Below are 15,581 nucleotides of genomic sequence, written 5' to 3'. Positions count from 1 at the left end.
TGCACAGACTTAAACAGAAGAGAGGTTAGTCGTCCACCCTTGTTAGAATACAGGGATACAGGTATTGCTGACTATTAATGTATTGCTGCCACCACTGTCAGTCCATCACAGTCTGTGTAGCGAGCGCAGTAGCCACTCTGTGAAATTGTGGTGCACTACACGTGCCCCTCTTCGACCTCAGAGCCAAGCTCTAAGGTCTAAATCCATGTAAACAGGGAGACCTTCAGTGGACATGTATGATTGTCATGCTCACTGATGTCGGGATCTAGAAACCATACAGTAACTTTTGTGCCTTGCCTGGAGATCAGCATAAGGCAGGGAAAGCACCCTCTCCAGGGACATGCAGAATATCTCTGTCCCAACAGGTCTTAAATTAGACGAATTGGTTGGGTCTGCTTTTGTGTTAGCAGAGATCTTACAAATGCAGTCCTAAAATTGTGTGGGGCATGGCACATTTAAATAGATGTATTAACAGGGTTGTCCTTTATTGTGATCATCCTTAGCGAAGTGAATGGTTTAGTTGAAGATGTTGACAGAATCAACAAGGATTGTACTCAGTGGGCTATCAGGAATGGTTAACCTTGGTCTCTCAAACCAGTCATTCATGAGCTACCAGTAGCTCCCAGACACCTTCAAAGTCGCTCCCAGCCTTGAGTTCATTTTTAAATAAGCACAGGGTCACATTTGGCTTGTAACATTAAGAGAAGACTGTTTACTTTGCATTATTATCATCTGGTTGCAGATAGCAGAGCCTGATAATGAGCAGTGCTTAGTCAGTTTTATAGGCCAGGCTGGGTTACAGAATTGAAGAACCGAAGCACTGAGGTATTTAACTCTTAAACAGAAGTCCTTGTCGACTCAATATTGGAGCATGAGAACAAAATGATGTTTCTGAATGCTTTTAAATGGGAGAACATGAAAATGAAAATTACCTTAATGATTAACTCTTAATTTTCAATCTATCCCATTTTAAAGTGTCGCATTTACAAGCAGCAGGCCTGTCGCTTCCACTGGCCAGTAGCACTGTGCCACATTTATAACTGAAAAGTGAAGAAAATCTTTTTTGGGAAACATTAAGTAGTAATGTCGTTCTCCACTTTCAATTAAGCCAAATTCCTCTTCATGTTTTATGAAGAATGTTTATTGACTTAAAATTCCTTCCAATTAAATAAATGTAATATTCTGTTATAAATATGGCAACATGTCTACAGGCCACTAGGAGCTTGATGTTTGTAAATGTGACACTTGGAAATGGAAGAAAATTTAAATGATGAATTTGATGGAATCCACGTGAACAAAATTAACTCTTCCGTTAAATGTTCTCGATACAGTGCCATATTTATAAGTGAAAATACAGCCATTATTTTAAGTTGGAAAAATAACAAAGTGCAGTATAATGTTCTATACATTTTTGCAGAAAATGTTTTGCACTTTGAATTTTCCCCATTTGTGTTATACATGTAATGGTGCAACATATAGCGAAAGGTATGCCCTGCGCCACAAATACATATGACACGGTCTCTCAGTCGCCTGTACACATATATCCCATTACTCTGCACACATGTTCATACATTCCCAGAGACCACGCTCTCATTGCCACAATTGGCAGCCCTGTCATAGTGCCCCTAGTCAAAGTATTTTGTTAAAAAAAATAGTACGTGGCTCTATGGAAATTAGGCTTAAAGCCAATTAAGCTGGGTGTGGGGGCATCTGATAACAATGCACAAGTTGCTTGGCCTTCAGTAGCTCCCAATGATTTTCACTGATCACAAATTATTCTCACTACAAAAAAGGTTGGAGACCCTTGGCTCAGTCCCTGCACTAGCATACCATTCCTCACTCCACTACAGGAACTGGTCTATTTGAGAAGTTTACATAGGATAGCTGTGTCCGGATAGCCGGAATTTTGGCAGGGTATGCGACCTGCAAGTTCCTCGGGGGACAGTTAGTTGAAAGTCTTAACAGAACTGCTAGTAGGTGAAAGTTAAAAAAGGATTATTTGTATCATTAGAAGTTTACAACAGAAACAAATCTCCACATTAGTCATGGTGCTCATGGATGCCAGTCAGAAAAATACTTGCTGTTTAGTTGAAGTTTGATAATGTAGATAAGGATAGTAGGCAGGAGAATTTTGAAAGAGTTGTGAAGGTGGGAGGAGACGTGAAAATGTATGTCTAGGTGAGTAATAGAGGAGTACCTTTGTGGGACATGTGTGGTGTTGGGTTTTTTGAAAATGAGCGTGACCTAGGATAGAATTTTCCTGTCCACAGTTTATCATGTGCTTTACCCAGCAACTTTGTTGAAGCCCTGCAATAAAGTGTGACTCTCATATATACTACTTACATGTTAAACACCAGTATAACAGAATCTCATTAATGAGTTACTCAAAGTGGCAGTTTGTCAGTTATGTTTTTGTTCATGTGTACCTTTGTGGATATGTTTTCTTGCACATTTATGTTCATGTTCTATGTGAGCAACTGTGTTTTGTCTATAGGTCTGAAATAGTAGATGTTTGTTGATGAACATGATGAGTAAGGGAAAGATAGATTTGGCAACTGCGAATTCTTTTGTACACCAATGTTTCACATATTGGGGTTTGGTTGGTTTAGCTTTTTGTTTAGTTGTTGCCTAAATTTCAGAAATTAAGTTCTTAAACAACGGTCTCACGTCATCAATTGTAAGTTGTTTGATTTTTTTTAATTTTTTTAAAAACATTTTAATTAATTTTCTTGTAAGCAAACCAACAAGGCACTGGAAACATCACGTTGCCCATCCTTTCTGCCAACAAGATACACCACTTGGCAATACATAAGTAGATCCCAGACCAGCACAGTGCCGCATAGCCGGTAATAATCTTTGACCCCTCCATCCCTGGGGCCGCCCCCTCAGTCCGAGTCCGAGGATTCATCTTGTGACAGCGATGGAGGGTTGCATATTTCTCCTCTGAATTTGTTCCACGCCCCCCAAACCTTGTCCCACTTGCGGGGGCACCCCCGCCTGATAAACACAGAGCGTTCCGCAAACATTGCTGCATCCATGTCCTTTCCCCATGCGGACAGTGTTGGTCCCCTCTCCGCCCCCCATTTTTGGGCTAAGTTGTTTGATTTTTAAAGGTAATGTTTCACACACATTTTTTAAGGGTCTACAGGTTTGTGGTGTTCTTTCTTTGTTCCCTGTTGGGTGTTTCATCGTTGCATATGTTGAAAAGGAAGTTGGAAATGGCTAGCCATAGTATCAGACCAGTCCAAGGCAATGTGTTATTGGGTGAATGGGTGATTGATGGTGAATCTGATCTTTCATGGCTAAAATTAGAACTAAGGCATCACCCAAGGAATACACAGGAATGTTGCATGATTTTACTACACTGTAAATCTTGCATAGTTTGTTTAGTCCTTTTGGCAATTCATATTCTTTCCACCCATTGTATGCTTAAATGACTCAAGAAAATACAGAGCTTTGTTTTTAATAACATTGCTGTAATTAGGTGTCAGCTTTGCTCAATTAATCAATTGGGGAATACTAGGGATTGTATATTGTATTTCAAAATTGTTGATTTAAAGATTTGGGCATATTGACAGTAATTATCAGGAGTTTTTCAGTTTAGAACATGTTGCACCTGTGTGAGAAACCACTTGTCTGAATCTTATCCTTCCTTCTATTTCATCGAAGGCTATAGTGCCCCTGGTGCCACTTTCAGATTCAGCAGTATATCTTTTAAATGTAAGCTTTAGTTTCATATGGTTTCACAGATGATGATATCTGTAATACTACCACCTTTATAGTGTTTGGTTAACCATAAAATATATTCTGTTGTTCCAGGTGACGTTCGAAATGACATTTACATCACTTTGGTCCAAGGGGAGTTTGATAAAGGGAAGAAGAAGACGCCCAAAAATGTAGAGGTCACAATGTCCGTCTTTGATGAAGAAGGTGTAATCCAAGAGGTACAGCCTTTCCATGGGAGAGGGTGAGGGTCAGTCTTTCCCTCCACACAGTTCTCTATGTCTATGAAATATTTTTTTCAATAATGCAAGTGAAATATCACCTTGACTCGTAAATTTAGTTTGAAAATGAAGGGTCTTAGACATTTATCAGCTCACGTTTGTTTGGCCAGTATTCTGCATGCCCCTGGCATCATGGTAGTTGTCAGGCTATTTGTTACAATCTGGTGCTCTCTTGTGGGCATTTGTGGTTTTGCCGTAAGGTAGATACATACACTGGGCTCAATGTAGCACTCAACCTGACTGGCAGGTCATGGACAATATATGTTTAAATACGCTTAATGTGATTACTTTTGTTTCTTCTGTATTTCCTTCCATTGTTTCAGTCTTACAACGAGTAAGTACATAAAGAAAACATCTACAGTGGTTTACATGCTCATTCACTTCTTTACCGCGTGTGTTGGCCATTTCTTCATTTTGAATCCTAATCCCCGGGAATCACGGCACAAGCAGCAGGCATAGTTCTAAATTTTTAGTGAGGAAAAAATCAAGGTTTTGAATCAATCTCTTTATCTAAGGCAGTGGATTAAATACATATTTTCACTGAGTAATGTCTACTTTTCTGCCTAACACTGGACTGAAGCGAACATTGCAGCTTTCAATGTTTTCCAAGGACCAGATGGGAATGTATGACGTTACAACGCAAACATTTACAACACATGCCTTTACAACACAGTTTTTACATCGCAACATCCATTACAACACATGATTTTACATCGTATGCCCTCACAACGCATTTTTTTAAACTACATTACAACGCATTCCATTACAACTCATACCATTACAACGCATATTACTTTTAGGGCAACAGTAGGGTAAGTGTTGGATAGTGTAGAGGTAAAAATGACTATTCCCACTCAGTGAGTGCAAAAGTAGGGTAAGTGTTGGATAGTGTAGGGGTAAAAATTACTATTTCCCATAACTTACCTTATATTGCGTTGTAATGGCATGTGTTGTAGTGACTTGTGTTGTAATGACATGCGTTGTAGTGACATGCGATGTAATGGCTGCGTTGTAATGGCATGCGATGTAAAGGATGTTGCGGCGTAATGACTGCGTTGTAAAAGTAGTGCTATGTAATGACTGTGTTGTAAAGGTTGTTTCCCACCAGATAACGATGTACTGTAAGGATCAATATACATTAAGTGATGATCATTGAAAGAGATTATCCCTATTGTTTTTGATGGGCACGTAAGTGAAAAGACAACTTTTATACAATGTGAATTTTGTTGGTTATAGACGTAAAGTTAATTAATGGTAGCTCAACAGACCAGAAATTGTTTGTCACTCCGGCAGTCTGTAGCATTGTGGGTCTACTTAACATACAATTTCTGACACAGCCATGAGATGACAATGAAACATATAACAGTACATGAATGATGACCAAGCAACTCTGCATACATGCACACTTCGTGTTGTTTTGTTGGGTGGGCCTCCAGCAGTTTATTAGCAAATCAGGCCTGAAAACAGTCCTCCACTCTCCACTGAAGCACGTGCACTGTCATTGATAGGGAAGGGCCGTAGAGTACCATTCATCATGTGCCTTTAAGTGCTTGATGATGTTGCAGGTCGCACCCTGTCAGTCTCACTGTTATTGTGCATTTAGAGAAATCATATAAAAGTGCATAATGTTTCAAACCATTCTTGGATAATGGGAACACCCACACTTCATTACACATAAAGCAATGAAAATACCAGGAGATATAGTAATTTGCCTAGGTTCACACAGCACAGATATGAGGGTTTCTTAAGTTGCAACCCAAACCTATTTGAAACAAAATTTAGAATGTACCTGCCAGACCACATCTCATCCTGTTGATGAAAAAAGTGTAGTTTTATGATTGCCCCTATGAATGCTAAGATTCTAAGTATACAATAAAACTGTATTTTCCAAATTTAGTTTTGATGGTTTAATCGCTAAATATTTATATTTGTTTGGACGGCACTCTAGGTAAACACCCAAACATATCACCTGTGGTACAAAATCTTTTGTCCTCTGCTCTATAACATACCCCTAGCAATTCCCTGACCTGTGAATTTGGAGCTAAAAGCAACTCTGGAAAATGTTCAGTTTGCAGCTTCAGAGTGCACCTTGCAAAAGTGGCAAACAAGCCTGGAACTCTTCAAGACATGTTTGAAAGCCATATGTTTTAATGGTGGTTTTGAGCAGGGGTTTGTCTATACAAAGAGATCTTGCTTCTGTCTGTTGTGGGAAAGGAGCCTCATTAGAAGGCACTTTACAAATGTGGATAACATAATAGAAAATAACGTAAGATTTTCCAACACTTTCAGGTCTGCAGCAGCAAATAATGCATGTTCCAATCAAAACCATGTGTTGCTCCTTCAGTGCTATTGACTCAACGTTCCACTTTCTTCATTCCACAGTTTGGATGAAGGCTTAAGTACTGAGCATGTGTGACTTTGGCATGAACTCCCTCTGCAAATTTTTGGAACTGGATTTCTTCTTAGGATATGCATTGTATGGTGGCAGACATACAATTGGATAATAGTTTCCTGGGCATGAAAATATGGACCAGACCACCTACCAATCAAAGGGTAGTGCTGCCTGTCATGCTTACTCACACGCATCTTATTTCAAATTACTTTCTGGGATAATAAAGAGCTACCTGAATGTGCTTTTTTGCCGTGTTGGTTATACTGTATATTGTAGCAATAGCTTAATCCTTATGTTGCAACTACCAAACAATATCCAAATCATTAGGGGTGCAAACCACTTGATTGATTAGTATTAGCCACATTGCAGCTTTGTTAGTCATAAAGCATTTTTATTATTTATTTAAGGACATCTGTAAAGCACTACATCCGTACTCCAAGAGTCTCTTGTTGCTGTTTAGGGCGAAGCATCGCACGAAGGTGAGGTATAGCTATTAAGTGCCACCCGACCTTGAAGCCATGGAAAAAACATCTATACGATAGGATGGGGTCAAAGTCAGGCCCACAGGCGAGCGTTTGCCATGTGAAAGTCATGTTTTTAAAAAACATTCTGAACCTTATTAAAGTTATTTTAGAATGTACGGATAGTGGAAGCCGATTCCATAGGTCAGGTCAGCAGCAGCCACTTGAATAGATCTTTTAGCAAATTTCTTTCACTAAAATTTTGAAATGGTAAAAGGGTTTGGGATTGTGACCACAAGACTGGAAGAAGCATATATCCCAGAATTCTCGCCTAGAAGAGAGGGACCATTGTTACTATTGTTTTTGTAAACCATACATGCTGCTTTGAATTCAACAGATAACCAGTGTAACTGAGGCCACTGCTGAGTTTTATAGAATGAAACCCGTCTGTTTTTGAGAATTGTTTGGGGGGGGGGGGGGGGGGGGGGGGGGGGCGAGAGCGAGGGAGGGAGAGAGAGAGAGAGAGAGCGAGAGAGAGAGAGAGAGAGAGAGAGAGAGAGAGAGAGAGAGAGAGAGAGAGAGAGAGAGAGAGAGAGAGAGAGAGAGAGAGAGAGAGAGAGAGAGAGAGAGAGAGAGAGAGAGAGAGAGAGAGAGAGAGAGAGAGAGAGAGAGAGAGAGAGAGAGAGAGAGAGAGAGAGAGAGAGAGAGAGAGAGAGAGAGAGAGAGAGAGAGAGAGAGAGAGAGAGAGAGAGAGAGAGAGAGAGAGAGAGAGAGAGAGAGAGAGAGAACGAGAACACGAACGAACGAACGAGAACACCTCACAGATGGTACACTAATCTTTACTGCATGTAAAACTTGAGGAGCAAACAGCAGGAAACCTTAGGTACAGCCTAACGCGTTTCGGGCTTTGGTCACAGGCTCAAACAGTCTTTGTTTCACAGTCACTTATTCAGTTCAAAGCAATGCCCCGCCCCCTCACGGAGCTCTTGGCATCATGGTATTTGTAGTGCTGTGTTATCTTACCCAAGTGGGTCTTCGTGTTGAATGCCGAAAAATGTTACAAATCTTGCCCCAGTGGGTTGGTAACTGTCTGTGAGTTTTCTCGCTGCCAATACACTCCTTGCAATAGGGAAAAAAAACACCATGTCCTTGCTGACACGAGAATTCGGTCAGCGGATCCACTGTTTTTGCGGCGGGCATTCTCCAGGGCCGGACGGACCGTTCCGTATTCCAGCAACAACTTTGGCCACTTGGAAAAAGCCTTTGATTGACAAAGGCTTCCTGAAGCCGAAACGCGTCTCTCGTTCAGGGTACACCTGCTTACTCGTATTACTTTTCAGGAATGCAGCATTGTCTACAGGGTGATCCACTCTGGCATCCTATCACACATGTCAACGAGGATCAAGCATTCTGAGACACCTCTGAGGAACCACAGTAGATTTACCAGATTGGAATCTAAGAAATGCAAGAAGATGACTGAATAAACGCCAGATCTTTGCCTGCTAAGACCCAAGTATGTTGCATTGTATCCCAGTGCAAGTCCACTAGGCTCCACCCTTCCACCACTTTAGGAAAGAGTTGAAGATCCTTCACTTCATGCAGCATCTTGTCACTGTTATAAACTGGTCTCCAGACCTCTTTGAAGTGATTCGCTTCCGCTGTGCTACCATGTTACCTCCCTCACACCTCACCAGGCCTTGCTTGTTAAGCAACCTACCCTCCTAACATAATCACCTGTTTAGTAGCCAAGCTGAAGAGAACCCTGCTGCTCAACCATTTAATCTTTGACTTTTGCCTTGCATGACAAATCCACGGTCAAACGTGCCCCTTTCCATGGCAGCTGGACTTTCTACCTCACCTGGCGTTTCTCTATCTGTACCCTATCACTCTCTATTGCATAGCTCTCTTGGTTTGCAGCTAGGTTTGTGAACTATAAGTTGAATACATGCATTCAATACTTAAATAATTGAGTTCTCAGCTGGAAGTGAGATGTTACAGTTCCTGCTCCCTCTTTAATTGCATTCATAAATATCACAGACTTCCAAAGATTTTCTGGAACCATACTTTTGAAGAGTAGCATCATCTCTCCTCTTTATCATTGTTTGCAGGTGCTTTGTACCCTTGAAGTAAACAATGAAAATCAAAGACTCCACGCACTTTCAATGGGAGCTTCGAGCTGAAGTGAGCCTACACAGATACTGGTGGCAGGGCCCATACTACTCTTTTCAGTGCCTGTAAGGAGCACACTTGACCTTCCTTTGGAATGGGGTGTAGACCCCCTCTTTAGAGTAGTCTTGGACACAACCCTATGCAGCGGGAATGTCTAGGAGGGTGCACTAATATATGCCACTTCCCAGATGGTGCATGGTCAGCGCATTGATTCCGACACTTTCTTTCCTTGCTTAAGTAATATGAGGCATCCGTATGGACAAAGGTATTCCCTCATTTGCATTAAGTCATGCGTACTTGAAATTAATGGCTTTAATGAAGAAGCAACACATTCTTTAGCGATGTTGTACCCCACTGGGAAGATAGTTGCAGAGACTACTATTTTTCAGAAATCCTTTAACCCTCAAATAACATAATCTGCTCAGCGTGGGACCCTCACAAAGCTAAAATCATATATGCCTCTATTTAGGACAAGACAGCCTGGTCGGGTTGGTACATAACAAGACGAAGTCTGGTCATTACCAACATGCAGAAAATTGCAAAAAGAGAACCCCGAGAAGTCCTGGGGATTGAAAATCTGTCATAGCTTTAAAACCCAGTTATCCTTGATTATATGTGGTCACAGCACATAAACCACATCATCAGGTAATGTGTACCTGACTGGGACCTTACATATGATTACATTATAAGAATATTTGGATGTAGTAATCTTCTGAACGATCTGGAGAGAGGGACGAGTACCATAAATTCTATGCCAATTCTGAATTTTTTTATGTTTGATTGAGAAAATTCAACTAACCCAGCAATAGGATCAAATCCAACTGTTAAAACATTTAGAGTTGCATGAACCCTTGACAAGATTGATGCGGTTTCCCCAGAGATATACGACTTTGGATTGGAAAAATCATCTGCACACATTAAAGGAGAATCTAGGTACAATATTCTTATGTGGAAGCAAAATGTCTGGACTAGAGCTGGTAAAAGCTCTGCCATAAGAGTCTTTGTAACTCATGGTGGTTTTCTTGATTCTCTTTGGTTAGCAAGGAAGGTTAAGGCTGATAGCCTCATAAAAAGGGTATTTTGTGAGACATGTATTAATCTCTGAGTGCCTAGTGACTGCACAAGATCTTGTTCTTGTCAATGTTTATATTTTGGAGCCTATGGAAGTCTGCCACCCATAAGCACTCCTACAATATTCTCCCCCAAAATAATTGTACTTTTACCTGACTAAGCATTCAACCCACCAACCTATACATTTTATGCACCTACTAAAGTTCCCTTTTTCTTTTATTCTTCTAATAAAACTCAACTGATTGTTTAATTAGCAGAATATATGTGTGGATGAATTAGATTTTTAATGTGATTTTCACAGCTGCACAAGCATTTGTACACAACATTGCTTTCCAGCTCTTTAAACTGAGATCACATATGTAAGTGATGCATGAAAAATGCCACAAACGTTCTTATGTGAAGTTTAAATTCTTGGACGATCTGCCCAGGATTTTAAAAGCTCAATTGATTTGCCCTGAAATATAGAATTGGAGTCCACAAGCACTGAAAAACATCTTCTTCAGCAGGGCAAATGTGTCACATTTTTAACATGGACTTGAAAAGGTAGGCATATCCTTCGCAAGAGAGATTGCATCTCCCTTCACATATGCAATACATGCAAATACAACAGGTTTTCTTATGTGAATTATATTCATGAGCTAAATATTCAGTAACATGTTTGTAAACCAAAAATAAGTATTCTGAAATATTCAAGGAATTACCTCGTATGACCTTATTAGTATTGCCACCCTAGAAGAATTGTGCTCAGACTGATGGATAACAGCTCCTTGTGGCAGGTGTCGTTCCATTACATTAATTTCTGTCTTTTCTTCCTCTCTTGTTCTCTTAATGTGGATGTCCAAAGAAAGGGATCCACCCTGGTGCTGGTTACGAAGGTATTTCGGAGTACAAGTCTGTTGTCTACTATCAGGTGAAGCAGCCGTGCTGGTACGAGACTGTGAAGGTGAGCACTCAGATGACGCAAGTAAACCTGGGATAACGTTATCTGCATTTGAAGTTTGACACCATTTATTGGAGAAGCAGCAGAATGCTTTGAAGGTTGTATTTAGTGATGGAGATATGAAATGCTGGGTGAAAGCAAACATATTTGAGATATGCTCACCTTGAAATTGAAGGGCCAGTGCTCACTCAATTGTCATTTTTAGCCACATAGCACGGTGACCCCTACAGCCTATTTGCGCCATATAAATTTAGAAAGGCTGTGGGTAGGCTTAGATTTCCTGAAATGTTTTAAAAGCATGTTTTTAAAAAAAACTTTACATAACGTTTCCAATCATTTGCTTCTTAAATTATCAGTCTGTTCTCTTTGCATGCATGGAAAAGTCTGAAGGCTGGGTGTGGCCTAGCATCAATGTAGTAGGACGTATGCCAGTAGAATTTCCGCCTGAAAACCCCCCATCCAGTGACATCCTGCAGATATTAGGGACCTAGGGGCAGTTGCGAACACCTTCGCACCCTTCTACTCACCCTGCACTGAGCCAGGGGATGGCGAGGGGGAAGATAGGGGGGATCTGCGCTCCACTGAGTGACTCACTGCTTCGGAAGCTTGCACGGCCATCAAGATGGTGGATGAGTGCTGCGCTTAAATGCTGTGCGGAGGACCCAAGCAGGCCCAGTGAGCCCTAAACTGCCAGTGAAACAAGGCTGCCTTATGGCTGAGACCCCCGCTGGACTGAAGAGGTGGTGCTTGGAGCCCTGAGCTGGTGAGCACAAGCAGCCGGCCCTGCTCCACTGGGTGTTGCGGCAGCCTGGCACCTGGGCTACGAGCGATCAGAAAACTGGGGAGGAGCTGCCAGAACGCCTCTGCTTTGCAGACTGACTTGATTAGGCTGTTGGTGGGCTGGGGAGGCACACCAGGGAGGAACATAGATGCCTTGGAGGGAGGTTAGTGCACATATTGCTTGGGCCCGGGCCACCCCTTCCTTAATGGATGTGGCTCCTAGAAGCATGCCACAGCTGGGACGATCGCAAGTGGCTCCCCTCCCCATCACGTTGTGGGGTGGGCAGAGCACCAGGACTGCTGATAGTGGTAAAAACAGAAGCCTGAGTGAAAACATGTACGGAGACATTGCTGACTGGCCCTGAGCAGCCCCTCTCGCAGTCGCCGAACCTGCTGAGCCTCAAGCAACCTAACAGGGGAGTGACCTGCCTTTAGAATTAGTGAGCAGCTGCTCGACAAAAATGCCTTCTGCCCTAGTCTTGGTACACATAATGGCACTGGAGGGAGACCGCACTGCTTCAGATCCCCGGAGCTGTACTTCTCCTGCGACCTGCTTTACAGGTGGAGACCTGATAAGCAGGGGCCTCTCGACCACCTGCTCCCTCCCCCCACCAAAAAGGTGGAAACCACAGATGCACAATCGAGGTGGCCTGTGACCACCATACTGGGAGATATCCCCCTCGTTCACCATCTACCATTGGAGACTTGAATAAGTGAAAACCCCCCGTGAGGCATACACTCTGGTTGCATGGGGCGCTGAACTTTGCGGGTCCTTAGTTTGATGGGCGCGTCTACTTGAGCAGAGGGGCTTCACGTCGTTGCATCACTTTGGATCCTGAAGGATGTTGAGTGCCCCAGTCTGAGCTTAGAAACTGCTGGAAGTACTCTACCTGAAACTTCATGTCACCCATTGTTTCCTTGCCCTGCTGAGGAATCGTCATGAAGCATAAGGGACCACCTGCCTGAAGATTATGCCTTACCAGCCCCAACATTACCTTGGCAGGATTCGCTTGGGGACACTTTAAATCTCTCACGCATCACTGTGAGCCTATCACCAACTATACCCTCTATTACACCAAGGGTTTCCTCATGAGGGTTCTAGGCAGCTGCCACCTAAACCTACATGCCTTTCCTGCTCTCTTGATGGCCAGACGCAGTTGCCGACTTGTGACACAGAAACGCAACTACAGGGAAGGTGTCACATAAAAAAGACCCTGACACAAGGAATATGCCCATGGGAGATTCAGGTGACTATGTACCAGAGGTGAGCACCACTGGTCCACAGTCAGGCCTTCCGAAAGGCCCTACCCTCCAAGAGATTTAGATTTTGCATGCCATGACCTCTTCCAATGAGGTCCTGAAAGTGAAGATAGAAACCTTAGTGGCAGATTGTAGGAATGAAAGACGAGCACCGTTGCCTGGTGTAACGAGTCACAGCGATGGAAAGAGAATTGGAGGGGATCCCTTCCGATCTGGCGTCCTCGAAGAGGGCCTGGCTGAATTGGAGGAAAAGGTTCACATGCTATAAATTAGGGTAGAAGATGCAGAAAACTGGTCAAGGTGCAATAACATCCAATAATTGGCCTGCCAGAGCGTGTTGAAGGGAATAGTATGGTGGACTACCTTGAGTGCTGACTGAGAGAAAGTGACGCTGAAGGGTCTTTCCCCGTTTTATGCTCCAGAAAGGGCACACAGAGTACCAGGGAAACCCCTGCTGCCGGGAGTGCCCCCACCACCGGTGGTCGACACGGTGTTGTACTACAAAGACTGGAACCATATCCAGGGCCAGGCCCGGTAGCGAGGAGAATTTAGAGTGGGGAATAGCAAAGTGATGATCTTTTCCTGATTTTACCAAGAGGCAAAGGATCCCCTCCACCAAATGGGTCTGTCTTATGACATGATGTTCCCTGCCCCATTCCATTTGATGACCCCAGATGGGATGCACTTCTTAAGAATTCCGCAGGAGGTACAGGAATAGATCAACCTGCACTTTAATTGAGACTCCGTAGCGAGGCTTCCATGCAGAAATATAAAAGAGGAACAGGTTGTCAGGTTCCACCGTCCAGAATCCTCGGGATTGTGCTGATGCTCAAAGGGGTCCCCCTCTTGACTGCCCCAAGTCCAGAATACATATATACTCGGACTGGTGAGATAGTCAAGAAAGGGAAGGAAAGGATAGGATAGGGACCGCAGGGAGGGAGATCTGAGGAGGACACAATAACACACTGTTAGTCTTTGCTGTCGGTTCACAACAGCCCAATCATATAAGGCACATCATAAGAATGACTGCATTGGTAAAACAAACTACCTGAAATAAAGAGAGTGAAGAAACGATACCAGAAGAGAGAAGAGAGAAGAGGGTGATTTGCAAACCTCCAGCATGGAACTAGTAGGAAGAGAGAACACACCATACAAGTATATCATGTATGCGTAACAGTTCCCCTACGGTAACCAACAAAGAAGATTCCCCTTAACCTACCCTAAGGTACATGTGGATCTGTAAAACGTGCAATACTGCAGCTTCCTGCACATCCTCATAAGACTCTCTCTCTCCTTGGAAATAATATATAACGAACAAGATAATGTGAAGAAACTTAACGTAGCAGCCAAGGTACATTCATCATCTGTACAATGCTGAAAACGATGTAAAGCTGACGTGTATTATCACCATGAAAATCCAAAGGGATCAAATGATTTCTATTTTGTCCCCCAATTCAGATTACTGCATAAAACTCCACAGACTTTCCTATGCAGCTGTTCAACAGTTTTGTGATGGTATACCCTAGAAGAGGAATTGTCTGTGAGCCAATCAATGAGTATCAACCATAAACAGTCATACCTTGGGGAGTAAAGTTTCCGCAAGAACCCTCATTGATGACTCGGGGGAAACATGGCGGCAGCTAGGTGAGCTGTTGTGGCGCTCTGATCTGAGTTCCTGCCCGCGTATGGCGTAGACACACAATGGGGCGGGAAAGAGAGTGAGCGTTCTGGTTTTGTGGTCTGTGGTCCTGAGCCTGATCGACAGCGCCTTGATAGTACCTCGAGTGTATTGGCCTGATGCGCTTGATGTGTGGAGGTGGGGAGTGCCTTCTTGTTCCGGGAACCATCGCTGGAGTTGCTGGAGTTGCTGGTGTTGGAGTTCCCGCTGCCGGGTGTTCAGCTGCGCTTGCTCCTCCCTCCTATCCTGGGCCGGCTGTGGCAGGGAGGCGCCCAGGTCTGCTGTTCGATTGCCGAGGCTCGTGGCAGGCTGTTCCCGGCTTGCAGCTCTGGAGTTTGGCTGCGCTGGAGCTCCGCCGCGGTAGGAAGATCCGCAGCCTACTCTTGGGCCCTCGACGATGCCTGGAGGGATCCCACTCCGACATCTCCTTGGTATCTGGTAGGAGGTGTAGGGGGGGTGTGGAGAACGACACAAAGGAGGCTCAGAGCTGTTTAAAGTCCGGTGCGGAGATTATTACTGTGGCTGTAGAAACATCACGGGGGTTCGCTGCAGGTTGGGGGGTCCGGTGGTACAAAGCACAATATCTGCGGTATCTGCACCAGTGAATCTGGAGGCCCCTGACATCAGCTTCGTCCCTGGTTTTCTACAGGGCAGCGCTAAAGTAGTTACTCCAACTGCGAATTCGAAGCATGGAGGCAGAGGAAGGGGGAGAGGTGCTCTAAAGGCTAAAACTGTTGGAGGCGCTACCGATCTGGGTGTGGGGGCTGAGGGGGCTGAGGTAGAGCAGAGCCCAGAGGTGACACCGGTTTTAAGCCAAATATCACAG

The 15,581-nt window shown here is 43.6% G+C and overlaps 1 protein-coding gene across 1 annotated transcript in view; it reads left to right on the top strand.

Moving 5' to 3' along the window:
* Nucleotides 1-15,581, top strand: part of DOCK5 (dedicator of cytokinesis 5) — a 923,455-nt gene that overhangs the window by 429,591 nt on the left and 478,283 nt on the right. The window contains exons 14-15 of the mRNA XM_085632878.1: nucleotides 3,820-3,944; nucleotides 10,942-11,040. Of these exons, the coding sequence (XP_085489004.1) occupies nucleotides 3,820-3,944; nucleotides 10,942-11,040 (224 nt within the window). The remainder of the gene's footprint in view (nucleotides 1-3,819; nucleotides 3,945-10,941; nucleotides 11,041-15,581) is intronic.

The sequence above is a fragment of the Triturus cristatus genome, chromosome 11 (assembly GCF_964204655.1).
Source record: "Triturus cristatus chromosome 11, aTriCri1.1, whole genome shotgun sequence".
Lineage (NCBI taxonomy): Eukaryota > Metazoa > Chordata > Amphibia > Caudata > Salamandridae > Triturus > Triturus cristatus.
The sequence above is the reverse complement of the archived record's forward strand: the minus strand, read 5'-3'. Positions and strand labels throughout refer to the sequence as shown.